Raw genomic sequence first — 24,821 nt, forward strand, 5'->3', positions numbered from 1 at the left:
ATGAGAGGTGGTGTTAACTAATAGGTATATAAACATAATTCTTAAATTCCCATTTTTTTTCTCCCCCTTCACTTAGTAAAGAGTGCTCAGCAGTGGTGTCTTGAAGTCGAGTCTATTTTTGATGTAGTCAGCTCCAAGCCAGTTGCAGGTCTTGTGACTGTGAACATTCCCAAATTAAAAACGCAGCAAACGTTCAGTGTGAGGCTTCAACCTGGAGAAGGCAGCATTGTGCTGCATGTAAACATCAACAAGGTAAGGAGGTGTGTGTGGAAAGCTAGTCAGCTGCAAAATGTTTCCCCTGGTTTCCAATGTGACTTTTTGCCTTCATGCCAGTTTTAGCCCTCCCTCCCATTCCTTACTGTGTTCCTGACTTTTAACAACAGTCTTGTACCCCTTACAGGGTAGGAGAAGAGTTCTTTTGCTTTCTAAAATCTGATGTTTGTGGAGTTATGTAGTTCAGAGCAAAAAGATGATGAAGCCTTAGAAAAAAGATCACATAACACTGGCCACTGTTAAATGACCTATTTTGAGTTATTTGGGTAAATAACCGTTGGATACCCTGTGTCGCTTCGCTTCACTGGCAGCAGATATCTCACATGCTACTGTTCACTGGACTGATGGGGATCAGAATATACTACAATATGCATGATTGTCCCAGGACAGAGAGGAAACATTTCTCAAACCTCTTAGTAGATAATCTTCCAGGTAAATAAAAGCGAAAGAAAATTTTGTGGAGTAATACTCCTTACGTTGTCTTGTCCTTTGGATCAGCAAATCTCAGGAGGAATTTTTGACTGGTAAAAGGTGCTCTAGTGAGGAGCAAACTCAATTGAAAAATCAGGCTCAGGCCAGTGGACAGAGTGGGAGCCCAGGCAGGTGGAGCAGGAGCCACACCTGATGGAGTTCTCCATGGGACCTTCACTGCCACAGGACACACATTTGTGGGTGGTGATATGCTGTGAGCAGGAATTTGGGGCTTCTGACAATACTGGCGGTTAATAGCATTTGAGGTCCTGCCCTCAAGCTTTTCTATATTTTACTGGCTCTGCTGATTTTCTGCATTGCTGTGTAAATCTGCATCTGTTTTCCCAGTTTGACTGCATTGTGTGTGTGTTCTTGAGTTCACTTGTCAGTTGTTTGAGTGGAGAGAAAGCAAGCAGGGTGTTTATATTCTAGTTTGTACATTTTGTGACTTGTGCATTTACGTGCTTTGTTTTATTTTGTCACAGAAGCCTAGAAACATAGTTTTTGTTAATGTTGTCATCTGACATGCAAGCTACATGAGCAATCACCAATACCCAGTTTCATTTAAAACAACCATTAGTCTCTGCTTAGCTTTTTAATGTATTATATTAAGCAGATGCTGAAAAGTGAAACTTCAGAAATTATTTTTGCTTATTTAGTTGTCCCACCCCCAGCCCCAGAAGAGATCTGTTAGTATAGTGCAACTGCAAGTCTGGGAGGAAGCACTTCCTTCAGAGCAGAAGCAGCAGTGTTTCATTATTCTTTGTGCACAAAAGGCTTTGCTGCACGAATTCACATCAGGTGATTTTACGAGAAGCCCCGAAATGTGTTCTCATGTATTGACGAGGCTAACGGAGCCCTTACTCTGTACACAGACTTGTGTGGTGCATGTTAAATACTGAGAATTTAACACCAGAAATTTCCTTCTACTTAAGAGCTTATTGCAGATTATATTGTGGAGTCAGTAGGTGTTCGAGTGCTGCATATCACCAAGATGTTTATCAGCCTTCCTGCAGTTGCCACTCGAAGTGCTGTGTTGCCAACATGAGAGCATTTTGCATATTAGCTAGTGGTGAGCACAGGGGTGACATCATTAGTGGCCAATGAGACACTCCAGTCGTTCCAGGCAGCTGCGAACACTCCCTTGTTGTCGAGGCACACACTGAGTCTGTGCTTCCATGCAGCACAGAGATCAGTGCTTCCTCACAAGCGGTTATGATAATTCTGTATTGGAGAAGCTGGAAGATACATTCACGATATAGTCGTGGTTGTGTCCAAGTATAGCTACAGCCAAACATATTGTTGGGCTGCTTTCTGGCCTCAGTTTGTTTGAAAAGATTGAGGCACTCCTTGCATGACTATGTTCAGTGCTGATCCCTCCATTGTTTGGTTGCATGCATTATTGCTTTCTTTCCACAATTTTTGTGCTGTGCACTCAACTGGCAAATGCTGGCAACAGGATTGAGCAGCAGAAGTAGGCTGCTAGAGTGAAGATAAATATTCTGTCATCTTAGAGATTGTATTTCATGTTTGTAAAAATTACGGTGTACTAATGAGGCGATTAGGAAGCACAGAGAGACAAAGGAAAAACCACTGAAAGAATGAAAGAATTTGATTTAAAAGCTTGACATATGTGAAGCAGTCAGTATGGTCGCATATTACCAAAGTCACAGTTGAAAAGTGTCACTGCTGTATGTTGAATGTAGCATGGGATAGATAAAGGGATCGATGAGAGGAGGTGTATGATACAGAGCTCAGTGAACAGTGGCTGCTCCTGACACAGATATTTGGGGTTTGGAGGAGTAGTGTGTCAGTGTACCTCAGCTGAGGAGTAGCAGCCAGATGTGTGCATCCATGTCTGGGTGTGCTCATGGCCTGTTGTGGACATGAAGTGATAGCCTGGACTTCAGCAGAGGAAATCATAGTTCTCTCTGTAAATGATTTTCACCTCAGAGCTGCAGCTGGAGACAGCATTAGCATATCTCACCTGAAGCACAAAACCTTGTTAAATTTGCGGTAATTCACCCAAAGGTATCTGAGCCCCAGGTGCATTTGTTACCTCTTTTTATATATGTTGCTCTGACTTTATCCTTTGTATGTTCAAGAGTTCTGCAGTGGAGGCTTGGTGGCCAAATGGGCATGGAAAGCAAACTGGATACAACATGACAACAACTTTTATGATGGAGGAAGGATGCCAGATTGAGAAGTTTTCAAAGGTGAGCCCTTCAGCTTAGTTACATCTGGCATTGCGCTGGTACTGTTAGGACATCTGCTCTGCGTAGCAGGTGTCTAGAGCTCTTAAATATCTTGATGGATTGTAATATGCATGTGAAAATGCTAATGAGAAATGAGTTTTTGTAATATCACAATGTATGGCTACCTGTTTTCCATTAGTCTTAGCTTGTATGGATGCCTTTACTTATATTTAGGCTGCAAGATGACTTAAAGTTAGCTGGAAACCTCAGAAGCGAAAAGATGTTTACTTCTTGAGTTTTCTAGCTTATGAAAAGAAAACAGCACTTCTAAACTTGATATACCATGCTCTTGGTTTTGTATCATGCGCTGAAAACTCCTTTTAGATTTCTATAAGATTATGCAAAGCTTTATTACTGAGATTTTTCTTGATAATTCAGTTTGTAAAAAATTTATGGGATAGACACATTCCTAAAACCTAACATACATTATTAGAATGTGGTAGATATGCTTCAGGCTTGAGAAGAGGTAAGATCTTAAATATGACCATAAAAGTAATATTCAGGAATTTTTGCGTAAGGGTTCCTCTAACACCCTGGCTGTTTAATTATCTGTTTGGTTTTACTAAGAAGCCTAGAAGAGGTGATTTCCAATTGTCCATTAAAAAGAAAAATCATAGAGATTAGACTGGGCTCCTTATGCCATGAACATTTGGAAACAACCATGTAAATGTATGCATTTGTTAGATGTTTCTGGTGTGTATTGCTTCACTAAAAACTAACCTGGTCACCAAACATCTAAACTGCTATTTGCTGTAACATTTGTTCATGTGAAAAAACCCTATGAAAAACTAGTAGCTTCTGGTGTTGTAGTCTTTATACAGACTGATGAAGTCATAATAATAATTCTTTGCTGTTATTAGTGTTCTAATTTTGAAACAATTAAAAAACCCACACCAAGTAAACACAGCATATTATGCTTGGCAAAACTGGTTGTAGGAAATACGGCTATAAAGCCTGTAAAAAGGAAAATTCTGTTACTACTGTGTGAAAACTGCACAATGATAGAAAGCTAAGCAGTTCCATTTGGGTGCTTGTGTCAGAATATTTCATAGAGCTCTCTTGCATATGATCATAAGGACTTCATGGTCTACAACAGAAGCCTCTTATTTTTTTCTTCTTAAGGGGAAAGAGCGGGAAAAAGAAGGCATTGCACCACATAGTGGGCATTGTAAATTAACCAGCATATGAAGCCTTTACAGTTTACAGTGTGAAGTCAGATCATCCATCCTGTGTTTTGTGAATCTCTGTCTTGGATTCTGACAGACACACGTGTGCACACACAGCATCACCCGCCACCCAGAGCTGTATGAGTGGAAAAAGGCTCTGCATGCAGTTTTTTCATGTTGTAGCATAATTTTCTCTCATGTCAGCAGGACTGAATAGCAACATTCATATAGCTTAATAAGAACTTTGATTAGTTCAGGAGATACAATCAGGGATTTGTATTCCTGACAGTTGTTTTGTTGTCAGTTCTGTTGTCCATGTTGTAGTGACTGTATTCAAGAGGAATAACCCTTGCTTCCACCCTTTCTTACTTCCACCTTTTCTCTTCTTTTTCCCCAGAAAAAAAAATTAGTGGTGAGGCATTTCACAAGTGGTTTGTGTCCGTATGAGTATCTACTTAACTTTGGACAGGAGAAAACTGACGCATGAGAACTGTACATGTGAGAAAACACAGCTTGATTTTATGTCAGATTTGGCTACACCTAGTTTGAACTACTTTCTGGATTCTGACATGTTAGAATAGTCTTCAGAACATTAACTAATCCTTTGGGAATACTTCTGGGTGGCCTTCCAGTATTTACTTGCAGGAGCTCTATAGAGCTCTAGCCAGCAGTGCTGGGAATCTCTTTGGCTGAGAGAAATAATTACTCATTCCAGTTCAGAATAGCAGAAAACCAAAGTAGAATAAAACCCAGCATCCAGGATGGGATGTGGTTTGGTTTTGGTTTGGTTTTCCGTTTGAGTATTTTGGTTTAGAGTTTGTTTCTTAGGATCATGTGAAACAAAGTCATATCTCAGAGTGAAATTAGTTTTCTTGATGGAGGGTCCTATTTGGTATTGGTAAGCTGCTTTTCTTCTTGCCGTCCCTACGTCAAGGAATTGCCCCATGAGGCATTTGTTTGCTTTTCAGTTCTGTTTCCCCATCTTTCTGCATGCCTGTTTCTCCAGCACTGTACTCAGAGTTTTTTGTTTTGTAAGGCTATTTTTATACTTTCAAGATCTTGGCCTCTAGCTTCTTTCCCTCCATCCCTTTACACACTCTTTTCCCCCTAGGCATTTTAGCATGACTTCCAGAAGTCTTTCCTTCTGGCTTTGTAGTTTTCACACCACTTTCATGCTGCTTGCTAATTTGTTAGTCACTGGGTTGTTCTGTGATCTTATTTCAGCTCTAGGCCTCTTTATCCTTACTACTTTTCATACTGCTAAATATGGGAATGCCAAACGTGATCCACAGGTCACTTAACTGTGTACAAAGCCTTTGTATGTGCCTTAAAAAACCAGGTATCTGTTTCATAGTAATGCCCAGAACCAGCTGATTGGTCTGTGGTGGCTAGAGAGTCTCTTGTGCATGCTGCAAGACTGGGAGAAATGTTCAGCCCTCAGGCAGCAAGCTCTGCCAGACAGACTTCAAGGTGGCCAAGGTTTTGGTAGCCAGAAAGGCACGTAGCCAGGCATGTCAGATGCTGGTTATCTCCCATTGCCCTTCTTTTACCCCACAAGGCAGAAGGAAGCTGTAGTAGGAACAGGAAGATGTGCTGTTGCCAGATCGCCCCCGGGGGAACAATGGAGTTGCACTGAAACTTGAAGGCCTGGGAATGTGAGCTGAGGCTAAGGAGCTTTTACTCTTGCTGCTGCTGTCTGGGTGGTCCTGGCCTAGTGTTTCAGCCTCTCAGATTGCCTTGGGTTTGGCCAATTGCATGAGTTCCACTTGAGAATGAATAAAGCAGTATCATATAACTTCTGTTAGTAATATATGTACTCCATTATGAATGCACTCTGAGACAGTCCCAACCTGCCTGATGACATCCATTAAGATGACATCCCAGATACTTTGGCAGCTCCAACTGCAGATCCCATTCCACTTTGTGCCATAAAAAAAGAGCCACAATGGAGACTGAGGAGTTTTTATCCAAGTAATTGAATTTACTGTAGGAAGGTCAGAACTTTTTCACCAGTGCAGTACTCATACTGTAGTTTTTCTTTTGTAGCCTTCAGGAGTTAGGGTAGCTGTGAAAGTTGTATGAAACATTGGTTATTTTTTTTAATTCAACTTCTCATGTTAAACTAAGTCTGCAAAATTATAGGAATGGTCACTGCCATGATGCAGAGAGGTTTAGGTTGAGCTCAGTGATCTGTGACCTCCACTAATGCATCTAGTTTGTCACATGCATTGTCTCTATCCAGGTATTTGGTTAATAATTGTCCTGTTAACTTCAAAGCACTGAAGAGGAAGCAAAAAGCGGTGATTTTCTTTTTCTTCCCTGCCACTAGAAATAGATTTCTGTCTATATGTGTAGTTCTTGATAAGTTGGAAGTTTAGAAAATGCAGTCCCATAGTGGGATTAGTAATTTCCCTTTTGAACTCCAGCCATGTCTGGTGTGTGAAATAAAGAATTGCATTTTGTCTTAAAGACAGGTGTATCATTTGCAGTTAACTAGGTTAATTTTAGCCTGATTTACTGACAGATACTTGCCTCAACTGAAGCGTGTGGCAGAGAGAGAACAGGCTGTACTCCCCAAGCTGACCTTTTGAAAAGGTAAAGCAAACAGTCATCTGAGGGAGGAGTGGTTGCTATCTTAGGAGTAGACTAGAAAAAATTAGTTTCCTGCCCTCCTGACCCAAACCTGTTTTGGCTAAAATTTACTATTAGCTTTCTTTCACTTTATTTAATTTTCCAGTTATCTCCCTATGATAATGAGCAACAGGTACAAGAAAGAAGTGTTTTCTTTCTGACTTAGACAAGTTGACCTGGAACAAGGATGCAGGAGAAAAAGTTTAAAGTCTCCCTGAAAGAGCTGTTTTCTGTAGGAGTTGGGAGGTGGGCGGGAGCTGACATGGCAGGTGGGGAAGGCACCTGTACAAATAAAGGGTCAGTGCAGTTGCAGTGCACTAACTGCTCTCTCATGGCTGTTTATGTCAGTGCAATCAGGATACCCCTCAGGGCAGCATCACTGCTTGTAGTAAAGTCCCAGAAAACGACTGGAATGATTTCCTGAGAACTTTAATTCTACCTCCAACCAGAAGAAGGAATGTTTTCTTGTTTCAGCATCACAATGCCATATATTAGGCTAAAAGAGCAGCTGTAATGGTTTGGCTTCTGCTTTTTCTTGAGATGTGCTTTTATCTGGAGTGATCTTTAATACTTTACACAGAGTTAGTGTTTATTTAGCTGAACTGGTCTCTCTGAAACATTATTGCTGATCATGCTGTTCCAACACAGCTGTGATGGCCAGAGGCCACTTGCAAAGTGGCATTTGTGTTTGCATGCATATTTTTTCTCTTTAAGTGCTACAGCTATTAAAAAGGTATCATTTCAGAACAGCGAAAGGGGAAGATTTTGCTGGTACTACATGAATCTGATGCTAGGCATTCAGGGACAAGACTTAAAACTGAGCTGCCACAGTCTCCTGGGAGGAGAAAATTGCAGATTAAATGGTGTCTCTGATCTGGTGCAACCACTGTATTCCTCTTACTGGTCTGCAGCTGGACTTCTGACTGAGTTCTGCAACAACCGAACTGCATATGCCTCTTCCTTACATACTTGCATGCACATGTACAATTGTTTGCTCATGCTTTCTCTTGCTCTCTCTTAAATACGATAGCAACTTCAAAAAGTGAACAGGTTTATTGAAAGAATTCTTTCTAGTCCTGTTACAGTGTCTTTTAAGCAAGCAGGAATTTAGAGATGAGACCATGTCTTTTGACTCCTTGACAAATTCTAAGCTGTTATTGTTCAGTTCAATCCCTTTTGTAATGCTTTTCTTTATTTATTTCGTTTTAATTCATATTTTGTCAGCTTTAAATCTAAGTTTCATATCTTCACAGGTTTATTTTCGAACAGTGGAACTTGTTCAGGAGCCTATTCCTGGCTCACCAGGTCTGAGTTTCTACTTCAGAATCAATGGTCGACCCATTTTTATTAAGGGCTCAAACTGGATTCCAGCAGATTCTTTCCAGGACAGAGTGACCTCTGACACGTAAGCCACATTTGATGTTCTCTAAGGATAAAGGATCATGTTTTCCTCCTCCTGATTCTCTCTACACCCTTTGTCAAATGTTGGCTTTAGTGAGTAAAACTTTCAAGGTAGCACAGTAATTGTCCTGGGGTGAAGGCTTCAGAATTAGGGCTTAATTAACAAGAACAGATTTGAACAATGTTCAAGGCATGCAGGTGCAGTTACTGGTGGGAAGGGGATTGTTTGCAGTTCATAGGTTACTGGCCTTTTGGGTATTTTTAGGGACAATGCTCAGGCTGTTTGACCTTATTGCCTGGCCACATCCATTGGTATTTGGAGGACGTGCACTTCATCCATGTCCTAGCCCATGTCATGCAGGGTTTCATAAGTGCATAGCAGCTTCTTTCCCCTTTTCCTCATCTCATCTAGGCTGCTTGCCTGTCAATGCACAGCACCCCAGAGATGCAGGTGGGGTGGCTATCCTGTACTTGGACTAAGCTTTGCTCTGGGAACCAGGACAACAGGGCATGCTACAGTGTGCATTCACATGCAATTTAGAGGCTGCCAGTATGTTGCAAGGAAAAATGACTGGAGCTTGAAACCCTTAAAATGAGATCGCGAGTCTCAGTCTTTCTCCTCACCCTGTCACTTCCCCATTCTCGCTATGCATTATGGAACTCAGGAAGAGAATATACATTTCTGATTGTGGTTAAAGAGAATTTGAATCCAAGTAATTGACATACAAAGCAAGTAATATCAGAGGAGAAAAGAACAACATGAGTAATAAAATATAGTATTTTTAAATCTGGGCCTGCCAATACTTCTGTAAAAGCACTTACACATGTGTCACTCCATCTATTTCGTATGTGTTAACAGGACCAAGCAACTGTTCTGCACGAAAAATTGCTTTTTGAGAGCTCTGTCCAGACATGCAGGTTTAGAAACTAGAGTATTTTGATACTTTCTAAGTCTTAGATTGCCTGCTAATGACTTAGATTTGGGGTTTTTTTTCAGTAGGGGAGTTGGTTTCTTCATTTTTTGTATCACCTTAGAAACTCTTAAGTAATACAACTTCACAGAACTTTTATATCTCCTTTTTGTATTTGACAGACTGAGGCTACTCTTGAAGTCTGCAGCAGATGCTAACATGAATGCCCTTCGTGTTTGGGGAGGAGGAGTATATGAACAAGATGAATTCTACGACATTTGTGATGAAATAGGAATAATGGTAAAAACAATAAACACAGAATACTTATTTAGAAACTGACAAGAACTTGTAAATGAAAATCCACTTTAAATGAAAAAAATAAGAGGATTAATGCATAAGTTCTAACCATCTTTCCAAAGGACATTGTGGAGTATCAACACGAGAGGTCAGATCAACTTGATTTTTTGATTGGATGGGGTTTTTTAGTTTTATTTTAATTTGAATGGTTTCTGATTACAAAGGCTGGGATGTCTGTTGAATCTGGAAATGATATTTTGGAGATTTTGTAGTAGAAGATAGCCATTAGGTAGAAGGTAGCCATGCTTTTCTCAGTTGTGGAAATGGATTTTATTTCTTTCAAAAGTATTTTCTTCTTTTTAGTAATAGCTGAGAAGGTTTAGGTTTTTTGGTTCAGACTTTCCATTTGGCCCATAGTCAAACATGGAAGGCATAATCCAAAGGGCCATTTTGAAAAAATTATAATTGAATATAAATGTAGCTGTAAGGTGAACACCTGCTTCAATCACTAATCCTACATGAGTACCTTTGATTATATGAGCTTGGAGGAACGTATTAATAAGTTTTGATGAAGTAGTGACTAGATGAATGAAAGTCAAGTTGCATCTGGTATTAAAAATCCCAAGAAGTGTGTTTGGTCTTAGTCTACACCAGGAAAACAGCGAAACAGAATTCATACCTTGCTGCTTTCAGATGTGTGTGCTTGCAAAAAAAAAAAAAGTTACATCTATTTTAGTCATCTGAATGAGTGTCCTGATTTTCAAGGCTTCTGAGCACTTACAGTTCTTTAATTTTTGACACCAGGCACCTTAAGTAGGCCACTTAGATCTGTGCCTGTACAGTGCTCAGTGCAAGATTTAGATCCTATTTAACAGCCAAAATAGCAAGTAAATGCAGAAAATCAGACCCTTATTCTGGAGGGGGCAGTGGTGGAGGTTTTTGGTTTTGTTTCTTCTGATGGTCTTGCAAAGGCTTAAAAGTGTATTGGAGTCAAACTGTGCTTAAGGAAAAGCAGTCATAGCTCACTGAGGGAAATAGTGGAAAAAAGTTTCTTTCAATAGAGAGTTTTGACACCAACAGTCAGTAAAGGATTATGAGTGATTCTGCAGCAATAGCTTTGCTTTTTTTGTACAGTGTTAGGATTGTAACAATTATTAATGGCTCCATTATCCCCCACTGTCCTATTCTCTATCTTCAGTTTCCTTAGGGAATGCGTGCTGAAAAGAGCCACGTAAAAGCATATTCTCACTGCAGTGAAAATGCAACTGTATGTGGAGCTGGTCTGTCTCTCTCTCTATGTAGCATGGTGTTCAAAAAGTGGAGTCTCCTACAGACTCCTTTGGGTAAATCATGCTCCTTCTGGAGGACTTTTCATTAACATTTGAGATGGACTAGAAGGAATCTCAAGGTTACAGCAATTTAAAAAACAAAATGGGTAAACAAGAAATCTTACCCATCTCATTGGGCTTCCCTTCTCCTTTCTGTAATTCTCCTTCAAAGTACAAATGGAGTTTACTGTTGTTGAATTGAAAGGCTTGCTGTTCTCTAGTATCTACTTGATCTTTCTTTAAAGAGAAAGATCATTGTGTTTTTAGAGGATCTAATTTGTTTCTGCCCCTCTTACTGGGTAAGATTTGCTGGTTTTAAGATCATTTTGTATGGAGGTGTTTTCTTAACAAGTACACTTTAACATTTGTTAAGTGTGCTCAGTACCGCATCAGAAGAATTATCATCTCTTCTCATTAAGTAATGGGTATTTGGTGTCACACCTGCAAAGTAGTAAATAAATAGGAAATTGTTCTGTTCAGCTGCAAATTGCTAGATGTTCATGTTTCTGATTGTTCTTTTGAAACTCACAGACCTTCATCTACTGAGCAGTATTCCACTCCTCAGTGTAGACTGTCAGGATCTCATTCCTCAGGGTAATTATTTTGTAACGCTGATATTGAGGATAACCACAGTGGAGTGGACACATACTTGAGCCCCATGGTGAATGTGATTTGTTTTCTATCTGAACAAAGGATTGTGCATCCCAGTAGCCATATACTTTTTGTTTGTAAAATAATAAAAATAATTGGCTGACAGTGTTTTCTTATCTTTCCTTTTCCTTGTAGATTTGGCAGGATTTTATGTTTGCGTGTGCACTGTATCCAACTGACCAGAATTATTTAGAATCCGTAAGAGCAGAAGTTTCTCATCAGGTATTTTATCCTTGTATCAAAGCTGTATTTCCCAGTATCTATTTTTGATTGACTGACTGTATAAGTTAGCTTTCCAAAAATGGTTGTTTGGAAGTGTTTGTTAGGGTACCTTTATGTAGCAGACGCAAAATGTACCCTTGCTAAATCTTCTTTAACTCCTCCGACTACTTGCTGGAGTAGTCAGTCAAGCAGATTGCACAGAATTTATCCTTCACACATGGCTGAGTAGATGTGGATGGTACACACATGCATGAGGCAGATACATGTCAGCATATTAGAAGTTTGCCCTTCTGAAAGTGTATATTACAAAACTTTGAGCCTGGTGACAAGTTGAGGGAATAGTGAATTGTGTAGCAGAAAATGGGAATTGTGGGCTCAGCACATGTAATATACGTGTGGACTTGTAATTCAATTAGTAATAAAGTGATTTTTTAAAAAACAATTCATTTTAAAGATGAGTACTTTTGTTTGACTTCTGAAACTGTAAGTTGTATTTCAGGTACGACGTTTGAAATCTCATCCATCAATTATTCTGTGGAGTGGTAACAATGAAAATGAAGCAGCACTTGCAAGCAACTGGTTCTCCATACCTTATGCTGATATAGGAGTCTATATCAAAGACTACGTGACACTTTATGTGAAGAACATACGAGAAATAGTTCTTACTGTAAGTGATCTCAAGAAACCCTAGGGGGATATGGATTGGCAAAAAGTTTTAATGTTTGAGCAAGTTGGGATTTCCTTTTCTTCTTTTAATCCTTTTGAGACATGAAAAAGAGCACGTTGAGAAATTGCCCTTTTCAAGCCCTTCTAAACAGCTCTTTAAACTCAAGAGTTATTCTCAAAGTAAAAAAATAGAAAAAATTACTTGTCTTTAACATTTTGTGATGTGTAAAGTAAAACCTGAAAGTGTAGTGGATCTTGCTTCTTTTTTCCTTCCTGTTTTTAGTACGTCCACAAGTGCTTTCACTTCAGTGGACAAAAGTCAACTTGCCCATTAATTAATCTAGATGATCAGGTTTCCTTTATCCTGATTTTGTTGAAGAATACTGTGAAAGGTATTTAACAACCCTCAGGTCTTTTAATATCAGTTGAACAAATCTATAAAGACGTTATTTTTTCAGTATGTGACTGAATATTTTTTGTTATAAGCAGGTAAAACCAAAGTGATGCTGAACATTAAACTCATGCTGTGTAGTCATTGTATTGATTGTTTTTGAAAAAACAAAATATTGGTATTCTACAGTATATGAAGGCAAAATAAAGTATTTTGATATAAAATTTAAACTGTGAGCATGCAGCCCACAAGCGCTTGGAATCCTTGATGAAGTCCACTGTGATTTGGCACTACCCGTTTTGCACAGCTTTTGTAGGTTTATTTCTCCTCTTAGAAGAGCAGACTCTAGATTTCTCTACTGAGCTGTGTGTAAAGGTATCACCTGTTGTGTTTTTGTGATTAGCTACATGAGTTGGGTGGCCAGTGTGTGTGCAGCAAAGTGATGTGTTCTGGCTTGATACTGTGTTTTAGTTGCAGTTCACTCCTGCAGCACTGCCATCCAAGATGGACCCATTTTTATTTTAAATCCACTGAATAATCCACTATTTTCCGTGCAAAAAGGAACGATAGAGGGAAATAACTTCAGGTCCTGTGTAATACAAGCCAGCTGAGGAAACCTGTAGCTACTAGTAGTACTGGACTAGGTAACTTGAAAAGACTTCTAACTTTGAGCTAAAGACTTCAGGGAATCCAGGATATCCTCTAGTAAATTGTTTCAGTTAATTATTAATTACTCACATCAAGAAAAAAAGAAGAAGACAGGGAAACAGGACAGTTTCTTAAAATGAAGCACGTGTCTTGAGTGCATTGCAGTGTTGGAGCCAGTTGCTGTAACTTGTGACTGGAAACTTAACTCAGGCCTTTATCTTACTACAAGTAGGGTGTTAAATGAATTATACCTGCAAAAGGATTCCTTCAGTACTTTGTAGGCTACTGTTAAAAGATTTAGTATCCTAAGTCTACTGAGGCTATAAATAAAGGCAGCTCTGAACAATTTGAAATGTAACCCTTCTTGTAGTCTCATCTATCTTAGCATGCAGAGCCAGCTAAAATGACAATAACCTGTAATTATACCATGCAAGCATTAAAAGCAGAACACCTTGGATTTGGTAGGACTAAATTTAGGTGACTGTTTAATAAGAAAGGAGAAAATCATGGCCTTTTTCCTGCAAAAACACTGCAACAGTAATAATTTTTCTATAAAGAAGTCACAGTATTCAAATATTAATGTTCCTTGAGTATATATTTCACAAGACACACTTTAAATAGCCTTCATTAAGAATTTAGAGGTGTATAAAGATAGAAAATCTCTTGATGAGAGGAGAGAATCCCTCAGAACAGCAGAGCAAGCAGAATCATGCCCAGCTGTCCTCCAAGAACATAAGTAAGAAGCTAATTAAGCAAGTAAAGATGATGAATGTTAGGATATAAATTGGAATGTTTCCTAGGTGGTGACTCAGACATTTGGCAATGGCATGTTGTCCCTGCCCCCCACCCCGCCTTTTCAAAAAATGGTCTATGAATTCAGATGATAAAAGCCAGTCACTTTGTAAGGGGGTTGTATTTTAGTTTTGCTTTGTTTTCTTTAAATCCCAGGAAGATAAGAGCCGTCCTTTTGTTGCATCTAGTCCCACCAATGGCTTGGAGTCAGTTAAACAGGGTTGGCTCTCCCAGAATCCTTATGACACCCATTATGGTGACACACACTTCTATGACTACAAGAGTGACTGCTGGAACTGGACAGTGTATCCTAAAACTCGTTTTGCTTCGGAATATGGGTTTCAGTCCTGGCCTTCCTTCAGTACAATTGAAAAGGTAAGGCTGGGCTTCCACACCTTACTGTCTCCTTCGCTCTCATTTAGCGAGGGCAGTGAGCTTCTTCCCAACAAAGTTCCACATCCAAACTGTAGTAATGTGTTGTTAGGTGTGGTATGGCACAAGTGGGATAGAAGTGTGTGCTGGTGGGGAGAGGGGATGAAACAGTACTGTTTCCCTCCTTAGTGTTAAATATACTTACCTTGATGTTGCAAGAGGTGGTTTGAATGAGAGACTATTATAAAACTCTTATTTCTAATAGTAATTCTATTTAAAGTATAGCTCAGTAATGATTGACTAACGTCTGTTTACTTTTGTGGTGTCTAGGGACATGTATTTGAGAAAGAGAAGAAACCTGACAAAAGCTGAATTGTACCAAATTTTAAAATGTTTTGATTTTTATGTATTTACCAATTTCTTTGATTTAAATAATTTGTTTCTTAATGTATTGCATGTAAGAGGATTCGGTTTTGTCTCCTGTTACATTTAGATATTATATATTCTATCTTACGTCAGATTGGAGCAGAGACATATCATGCTGTTTGTCCTTTTGTCCAGGGAGAGATGTTGATGTTCATGCATGCAACCAAAAGGAGTTCAGAATATTCCTTTCAATTTGCTGGGCAAAGCATTTTATCTGAAGCATAATCAGAACATTCATCCGTATTAATAACATGCTAATAAAAATTATTCAATCCAAAGATTGTTTAGAGAGTATAATTACAATGAAAGCTTGGCAATAATAACTTAGTGAGTTATGCTGCATTATTGTCTTTAGTTGAAAAAAGCTGTTTTATGATCGTTTGTTATCAGAGGCAGGTTTTGAAAAGATATATACATATTATTAGAATTTATAACCCTACCGACTTATGTAACCCTTATACCTAAATGTGTTTGACTAGAGTACATTTTTCCATATTAATCTATGGTGTTTCTGCTTTACTATGAATGCCAGCAAAACTCTGAAGTCCCTTGGCCAACCTAAACCGTAGGACAAATAAGTTAAATGTCACTGAGCCAAAAGTTGCTCTTCTGGATTCAACAGCAGTGTGTGTTTTCGTTTATTTGTGCAAGGAGTGTAAGCAAAGGGTGTTAGTGATTCAAAATCCTTGCGTGACTACATGAGGCACTATAGAAATGCACTCCCAATTTTAAGGTTTTGGATGATGCCAGTAGGCTGTTATGAATGTCCTTTCCTCAATATCCTGACAGTCATTAAATGTACATTCTACCTTTTCCTTCGGATACCTTACTTTTGTGTTTTTTAAAAGGTTTCTTCCCCTGAGGACTGGTCCTACACAAGCAATTTTTCTCTCCATCGGCAACACCATGAAGGTGGCAATATTCAGATGCTTCAAGAGATTGGGCGTCATTTCAAGCTTCCCCAGAGCCCAGATCCTGTGAAGCAGTTCAAAGATATGATTTACCTCACTCAGGTAACAGTGATGTCTTCCATAGAAGTAGCTGTCAGTACTTGTTCCATTAGATTCTGTCAGCTGTTAGAACTGGACCTGGTCCCTTAGGGAATGTTCCATCATAAAGAAAGTTTCCATACTGAAGCATTGGAGAGTCCAGTTTAAGTTGGAACTAGCTTGTCTCTCTTTTACTGTAGAGAGACTCCAGTTTTCATCATAGAAGGGCTGGAATACTCAAGGAATTACCCAGAAACTGTCTCAACTGGCAGAAAGTCTGTCAGTATGTGGTACCTTGGTCCTCCTCTCCAACTGGGCTCATGTAGCTGGTGGAGGATGCAGAGATGTGCTGGGCTTCCATGGTACAAGATTATTCCCAGTGCTGCACGTTACTCCCTGTTCCAGGGTGGGGATGTTTTGCTCTTCATGTGGCTCCTGTAGGCTCACTGCTTTGATTTTTGCCACATGGAACACACGAGCTTTGGAAGCAAGATTTTTTCCAAAAATGTAGTTCTCTATTAATTAGATTAATAGTAGCTTTTATTTTGTTATGGACTCAAATATTGATATTTTAGAGAATATATTTTGGGTTTTTTTTCAGATCAGAAGGATATATTTTGCCCGTCATCCATAGTAGTTCTACCTCATACTTGTTTCTTTATTTGTGATTTCTGTGCAACTTTTAAAAGATGCTAAGTAACTTTTTAATGCTATTGGGCAAATTGAAAGTGCTGTTAATTTTTGTTGTGTTTCAAGAATTTCAGAAACACTCTTGATGGAAATAACTGCACACTCACTGAGTTTTTAATGTTTGAGAGCTGCTGTCAGCAAGTTTTATATAAAAGCAAAATAGCTTGAGAATTTTTGGCACTCTTGACAAGAGAACAAGGATAGATGATGCTGTGAAATTGAAGACGGGGTAAAACTTGCACAGTGAGGTCCTGACTCAAAAAGCTGTGAGGGTTTCTGTAAGGCTAAGTCTATCAAGGCCTTATTAACAGGTTAAACAATTTAATACCAAAATAAGGATAGCAAAAAGGATAAAGAAATCAAACTTGCTTTAATGGTTAACTAAAAGTAATATCTTTACCTTTTAAGCTGTGCTAAAGGCCTTTATTTTAAGAACTTCTTCATATTTTCCCCAGCCTAATAATAAACTGTGTGAAGAACGTAGAAATCTGTTTAGCGTCCATTGAGAACTTGGCCAATGAAAAATTCTGAAAAATGTTTTTTAGATAAGGTAGAGAATGAGAAAAGGAGTGGGAGTGCGGCTGAAAAAAGGTCGGTTTTCTGATGCACAGTTTTGACTGTATATGAGAATGTGTGTTTTAAGTTCAGAGTGTCAGGCTTTAGACACCAAGGTAATGCAGCTTAACGTCATTTTGCAGCTCTGGAGGGGGTTATTTAAATTAATGTAAAAAAAATTATTTTAAATTTCATTTTATTTTCCTTGTCTTCCATTTGCCTTTCAAAGACCATCTTCACTATATGGAAGTAGCCCTGTATGAGATTCTTGAAGGGTACTGCTTGCAAGGCTGTTGGGAGCTGCTAGGAATAGATTCCTTCCAGCAGAGACCCACTGCACTGCAGGTGGATATTCCTCAGGGCTCAAGTTTAAAATTATGTTGCTGTGAAATCTGTGTTGTGTATCAATATATTCACACATGTTTTGCAAAGAAGTAAAATCCAATATACCAAAAATATTTTTTTATCTCTTTGTTGACCAAGGTGATGCAGGCTCAGTGTATAAAGACAGAAACTGAATTCTATCGTTTTAGTCAAAGTGAAATAATCAATGGAGAAGGACACACAATGGGAGCTCTGTACTGGCAACTCAATGACATTTGGCAGGCTCCTTCATGGGCTTCCTTGGGTAAGTTTTTTGATAGTCTGGTAAAAAGCACCAAACACCAACTGTATTTTCCTCATCTGGAAGTATCAGAATAAGAAATACAGCTTTGCTCTGTCTTTTGGGCAACTTTACAAACTTTGAACATATTTCTGTCCATCCTTTAGAAATGCTTTCCAGGATGGGATTTACAATGTAAAGGCTGAGCATCTAGATTTCTTCTGTAGTCAGTTGGGGGAGAGATGGTTATGTCCAAATGTGATTCACTGCGTCCTTAGCTGTCTCAGAACTGGGATGAATTATTGTCTCCATGATGAATTTGATTTTCATAGAACTTCATAAGATATCTCTCACCCAGTGTAGCTTCTGAGAAGCTCTTCATAGGAGATGACTGGTTGAGATTTGATGTCTAACTTGGTGTCAGATGAGGTGAATCACTCCTTATGACTAAATTATTCTGTTAATATGCTCTTTACACACGTGGTATCTTGTATTTTTTTTCTCTTAGAACACAAAAATAATCAGACAATATAAAGAGATAAGTCACTTAGGCAGTAAGAAGTAGGGGAGGAATGAGGAATGTGTGGCATGAGGGAAGTGGCTGTGTTTCATGTTCCAAGCATTTTGTCTAGAAGTCATTTTGAAATTGAGAAGCTGTCCTATGGCAGCTGTATAGGACTTGGGTAAATACTCTTTCAATTTTAGTCATTTCTCACATATTCTGGTTTTGAAAATCTTTATTTAGGCATTTCGTATGTGAAAAAACATGAGCAAATAGAAAAAGCTAAGAGAAAAATTTGCAAGACTGTCTAAGGACAGTCTCGATCTGTCCTTAGAACAAAAGGCCATTTCGCCTGGTTTTGAGAAAAAATTAGCCCACACCGTCCTCCCCTTCCTCCCCCTCTTTCTCTAGGAGATGTTTGTCCCTCTCCCTTTTTGTTTTTTGTTTTTTTTTTTTTTTAATTAATCCAAGCGAAATAACTGCAACAACAAAGGAAAAACCAGTAGACAAAAGAGGCTAATTTATTTAAATGTTAAGGCAGTGGTCCAACTATGATGCTCATCTTTCTGGACTTTCTAGATTTGTATTAGGAAATGGAATATCACTATGTTCATTTTTATGATTCTAGCAGTGAAATGATGCTCTTAGGCTTTAAGTGCCTTAAGAGAAAAAGATGCTTGGAAAAGTGTCCCTTTCTAAAGTCAGGTGTATTGATAGATGTAATGGTTCTGGAGACCATAAATGCCTTTTTGAGTGCAGAGCTGACATCACTGTAGAATATTTATCAAATACTTGAATTATTCATATGTTGTTGAAGTTGCTTTAGAAGAGAGAAGCTCAGCAGAGATACAGCTGTTCCTTTGTTTTGTTGTATTCCCTCAGTGAGATGAGGAAAGGTTTAATATTCATTTAATTAGGCAGTGTGGTAGAGGGATTTTGAAATGCTAATGGCTGAAATTATGCAAGACTTTGGAGAAATTAGTTTTATTTGCACTTCAAAAACACGTTTCTGCATCTTGTTAGATGGCACAGTAGTATCGCCACTGAGTGCTTTTATTTGAATCTGGTACTTTGCAGAAAGTCATGGAGGGGTTTACATAATTTCCGGTACAAAGCAGAAATGTTTCCACATGGTGGGGAAGGAAGAAGGTAGCAAATATTTCTCCTTTTAACTTTTACCTTTAAGATGTTTGCTTGGGGTTGAATGATAACAGAGCACAGCACTTGTGACATAGTACTTCTGCCTTCAGCTGAGAAGTAAACAGCTTTTATCACATCAGGGTTCTGACTGTTAGCACCTCGCTGTGGAGCCTGTTGTGCCATGTTGGATGCTTCAGCATCTCTGCAGTGTATTTTGGTGGAGTGCTGTGACACTCACAGACAAGTATCACCTTGAGGTACCCAATTCGGTTGTCATGAGATTCCCTTGATCAGATAACTGGCTTTTATTGCAGGTTCAATATTTAGAGCCCCTGGTGAGCCCTGATACAGGCTGTTGTGGAGAATAATTGATCTGAGTTTGTGAGACTGAGGTTAGGAAAGAACTAGCAGCATGTTTCTGGGGTTGCATTTAATGGTGTGAAGTGATTAATTTAAAATCATTTCAGGAAGATCAGTTTATTTGCACTCCCACCATCAGTGTAGAAGGCTTCAGGGAAGAGTCAGAAAAAAGGGTACTGGGGTCTCATTACAAACCTAATTTTAGTTTCCTGTTCTGAAGTTTAATACCACAGAGAGTGCAAACCCCTTGTTATTGTCAGGAAAATATTGAGGAACTTGGATTTCTGTAAGGATTCGTTTAAGTGTGGTGGGAGGAGGAGAAAACCACCCCAGGGCTATTTTAAATAGCTTTTGACTGTTGCCTTTGGGCATGCATGTCTGTAACAGGGAAGTTTAAACCCAGAGGTTTCTCATGATAACTTCCTGATCTCCAGATTTTTTACATCTATATTTGGGGGGGGGGTGTGTGTGGTGTATTTGATATGCAACTTGCCCGTTTTTAAATAAAGGAGTGTAGCTCTGGTCTTACAGAAATCAAGACAACAGAAGAACTGAAGAATATGGGATTTTTAAAGTCAGCTTCAGTTTTCCTTGCTGTCTGAAGTTACTTCGACAATTGTATTATCAAGATCCTGTTGCTGAAAAAGTTGTCTTTGGAGGACACTTCCTGTGTGAAACTGATATAGCAGTTCAGTTGTGGTTCTTTAAAATGGCTCTAGTTTTTTTGGGAAGGGAAATACCATCTTAAAAGCTGATCTGAGGTAAGCAGACTAATAGTGTTTCAAACATTCCAAAACAATGGGTGTTGTAGTAGTAGAATGGGTTTTGAAATGGTACAAACTTTTAAGTGTGTGGTTTGATTTTGTTTGTTGGTTGGGATTTTTGTTTGTTTGTGTTTCCCTGTGAATTTTTAATGCCACATTCACTCTGACTCATCTTCTCCACTGTACAAGTTTTTTGAGGATCTCTGCTGCCCAGGTAGCAAACCTCTGCAGTGTGGCTTTGTAATCCAGTTGGAAATAAAGGCACAGCAGAGATTGAGAAAAGGATCCATTCAAAAAGAAACAGGATTTTATATTAAACTAAGTAACAGAAACTGCTCTTCATCAATTGCATTATCCATTTCCATATATGACAGTTGAAGCCTAGATTTTCATCATGTGAATTAAACTCAAGAAAAAAATACAAGTCAACAGGCACTGAAAGCTCAGACCATGCTGGGTCTGAGCTTGTGGTGGGCTCTGTCTGGATTCTGCAGTGGGCAACATCTATTGCATTGGCAAATTAATTAATTGACAACTGAAATTCCAGGAAGTCCTGTAGCAGTCCTGAAGGCTTTAGAGATTGCAGCTCTAGATGCCCAGACTCTCCCTGCCCATTTCTCAGACAAGGCCCATAGCTTTTGTTTGTTAGATTAGATACTGCCCCACAGTTGACTCTGTTTCAGATAATCCAGCCCCAGTCCAAATCACCCATCTTCTCAAGTTTAATGACTGAAGAGTAATTTGTAGCACTTCCAGGTTTTGGTAGATTTGTTCTTTAAACCACTGATGTTTTCTGTCAGGAAGTGTCCTTGGAATGCCAGAACGTGCCTTTGTTCATATCATCAGAGGATCAGACCCAGCCAGCACAGGTTTATGGAAGGCAGGTCCTGGTTGACCAACCTGATCTCCTTCTATGACAAGGTGACCCAGTTGGTGGATGAAGGAAAGGCTGTGGATGTTGTTTGCCTAGACTTTAGCAAAGCCTTAGCACCATTTCCCACAATATTCTCTTGGAGAAACTGGCTGCTTATGGTGTGGATGGGTGCACTGTTCCCCACGAAAGCAAACTGGCTGGATGTCCAGGCCCAGAGTGTGGTGGAGAATGGATTCACAACCAGCTGGCAGCGGGTCACTGCAGGGATTTCCCAGGGCTCAGTATTGAGGCCAGCCCTGTTTAATATCTTTATCAAGTGTCTGAACAAGGGGTTCAAGTGCATGCTCATCCAGTTTGCAGACAACACCAAGTCGGGTGGGAGTGGCAGTAAGGCTCTGCAGAAAGATCTGGACAGGCTGGATTGATGGGCTGAGGCCAGTTTTATGAGGTTCAGCAAGGTCAAGTGCCGAGTCCTGCACTTTGGCCACAGCAACCCCAGACAGCACTACAGGCTGGGGCAGAGTGGCTGGAAAACTGCCCAGTGGAAAAGGACCTGGGAGTGCTGGTCAACAGTGGCTGAACATAAGCCAGTGTGTGCCCAGGTGGCCAGGAAGGCCAGTGGCTTCCTGGCTTGTGTCAGGAATAGTGTGGCCAGAAGGACCAGGGAGGGGGTTGTTCCCCTGTACTCAGCACTGTTGAGGCTGTACCTCAAGTGCTGTGTTCAGTTGTGAGCCCCTTGCTACAAGAAGGACATTGGGGGGCTGGAGCATGTCCAGAGAAGGACAGTGGAGCTGGGGAAGGGTCTGGAGCACAACTCTGGTGAGGAGCAGCTGAGGGAGCTGGCGTGCTTAGCCTGGAGGAAAGGAGGCTGGAACACACACACCCTATCCCCCACCATATCACTCTCAAAAACTACCTGAATGGAGGCCATAGCAAGGTGTGGGTCAGCCCCTTTTCTCCATTAGCAAGTGACAGGACAAAAGGAAATGGCATCAAGTTGTGCCAGTGAAGGTTTAAATTGGATCTTTGGAAAAAATTCTTCACTGAAGGTGTTCTCAAGCATTGGAGCAGGCTGCCCAGGGAAGTGTACAGGTGTGGCATGGGAACTTAGGGACGTGTTTTGGTGGTGCACTTGGCAGGTGAACAGCTGAACTCGATCTTAGAGGTCTTTTCCAACATAAGTGGTTCTACAGTTCTATACTGAGAAGCACCAATATACTGAGAATGTTCATCAGTTTATCGACTGTCTGTTTTGAAGAAACACAGCTGCCTCTCCTGAAGTTTTCCTTCAGCCTTCTCTTTGGTTTGCTTCAGTGCAGTTAACTTGAATGCCAGTGGTGTTTTTGCTGGCAACAGACTTATCTCATAGCACAGTTCAATCTTGTGTGGGTTTCCCAGGCAGATTTGAGTTGTTGTTCTCCAAGCTAGCTGGTTGTGAACTTGCTGAGAAAAGGTGATGTGGAAGGTGCTAAGCTGGAGCTAATGCACTTATTCTTCACAAAGTTCATTCATGTCTATGTGGAGTGCAGACAAAGCATGTTCAAGTCCCCCTGGGAAAGCCACAGCAACCCTTGAAAGACGACATCACTCTGGATAAATCTTTAATTATGAGATGTTTGAAAGTGCTAAGAGCTTTGTACAAGAACCGAAACTGAGAGTAATTACTAAGAGAGCTACAACAAAAGCATATCACTGAAAATATTTTTCAGCATACATCAGCTTTAAACTTGTTGTATAAAACAAAGAGCCAGAAACAAGAATGAAGCCAGTATCTAACTTTTCTTCCTTGTGAGATGGTGCAGCTGACTTGCTACTTCTTTTTAGTGCCATTTCAATGACTGGATAATGGTTGAGGAAAGACAAATTTAAAATGCAGACAGTGGGTGCTAGATGGAATGTTAATAGAGAAAGAAATGGATGCAGCTTCTCTTTCAAAATGATTATGTGGCAGTGTTGCATAGCAAAAAAGAAAAATTGCATTTTTTGGAGAGGATGCAGAGTTTGATGGCTTTTCCAGTTTAATGGCAGACTTTAAAAGTATTAAAAGTAATGAGGTGCAGCTTTCCATTAAAGAGGCAACATTAACTGTTTGTCATGTGTCTGTCATGGATCCTAACTTCCATGGAGGAGGTGTTGTCTCTAGATCTTGGCAAATTTGTTTTGCCAAGCTCAGAGCTATCTTTGGTTTGAGAACTTATTTTTATCATTATTGCTATTGATGTTCCTCTAAGGAAGAACCGAAAGGAGGACTGAAAAAGGGGAAGAGAGCATTTTGTATAAATTTTTTATACTTTTTATAGTAGTGGTAGTTTGTGGCAATGCGAGCTTGTTTGTCTGGATTCTCAACAGCACAGATGCTCCAGCTGCTTGGTTTATGTGTGATACGCTCTGTCACTCTTGTCACTTGTGTTTAAGGCTTCTGTTAACTGAATGAGAGTGTAGCAATGATAGAACAAAGACATAGAAAACTGTAAACTTCTGGTGAAGCTCAAAGTAAGGCTTGAAAGAGCATCAGATCTTTTCCAGAGCAGAGCCTTGCCTGGAAGGAGGCAAGAGTGCCTTCAGTCATTCTTTGCACTTGTTAGAGGTGAAAAAGGGTGGAGAAGGATGTTGCATTGCCATAGCAGGACCAAAAACCACATACAGGGATTGTGTGACAAGGCACTCTTGGATTCTGTTTCAATCTTTCTTCTTTTTAATCGTTTTTAGAGTATGGTGGTAAGTGGAAACTGCTCCATTATTTTGCCCAGAACTTCTTTGCACCGCTGCTGCCTGTGGCCTTTGAAGACAAAGGAGTGTTGCACATTTACGGTGTCTCAGATCTTCATGTGGACCACAGGCTGACTTTGAGGGTAAGTGACACCTCCCTCACCACTCTTGTGTGCCTCCTGCAAAAATGTGAGATGCTGAAAGGAGCAGGTATTTGTACAGACAAGCTTCGGTAATGCCATGCTCAAACACCATGAGGTGCAGCTCTAGTCTTTAATCTTCTTAGGGGCAATGCTATCATTTATTATAGTAGTGTGTAGTGCTTCACAGAAGAAGAAATTGCTTTGCTTATAGCCTGTAGGTATAAGGCTGAAATTAACCATTCTGTTGAAATCTTAAAGAGACTGATGGTTAAATAGAACAAAGTGTGAAAAATGGTACCTCACTACTTAACAAAACTGTTCCCTGGGTGTTAGAACTCGATTAACTGACTAAGTGGGGGGGGGGGGGGGGGGGGGGGGGCGGGGGGGAAGGGATTGTACCATTGCTTACCTGTACTCAAACTATATGGCTTTGGGAAAAAGGACTGGATTGTTTTCTGAAATATTAACAGCACATCTGTAATTGGAAGGTCATCTATGCATGTCACCATTTTGTAATTGATGCATTAACTGTTTTTTGATAATACTGTAGAAACTGATAGGATTTTTAAGGCAGCATTTGGGCTGCTGAG

At 39.8% G+C, this 24,821-nt stretch overlaps 1 protein-coding gene across 1 annotated transcript in view; it reads left to right on the top strand.

Moving 5' to 3' along the window:
• MANBA (mannosidase beta) overlaps window positions 1–24,821 on the top strand; it is a 46,674-nt gene that overhangs the window by 17,755 nt on the left and 4,098 nt on the right. Inside the window, 10 exon segments of the mRNA XM_039550790.1 lie at window positions 77–252; window positions 2,850–2,960; window positions 8,050–8,201; window positions 9,291–9,408; window positions 11,520–11,606; window positions 12,106–12,273; window positions 14,260–14,478; window positions 15,750–15,914; window positions 17,619–17,763; window positions 24,089–24,231. Of these exon segments, the coding sequence (XP_039406724.1) occupies window positions 77–252; window positions 2,850–2,960; window positions 8,050–8,201; window positions 9,291–9,408; window positions 11,520–11,606; window positions 12,106–12,273; window positions 14,260–14,478; window positions 15,750–15,914; window positions 17,619–17,763; window positions 24,089–24,231 (1,484 nt within the window).

Source organism: Corvus cornix, chromosome 4 (genome assembly GCF_000738735.6).
Source record: "Corvus cornix cornix isolate S_Up_H32 chromosome 4, ASM73873v5, whole genome shotgun sequence".
NCBI classification, from domain to species: domain Eukaryota; kingdom Metazoa; phylum Chordata; class Aves; order Passeriformes; family Corvidae; genus Corvus; species Corvus cornix.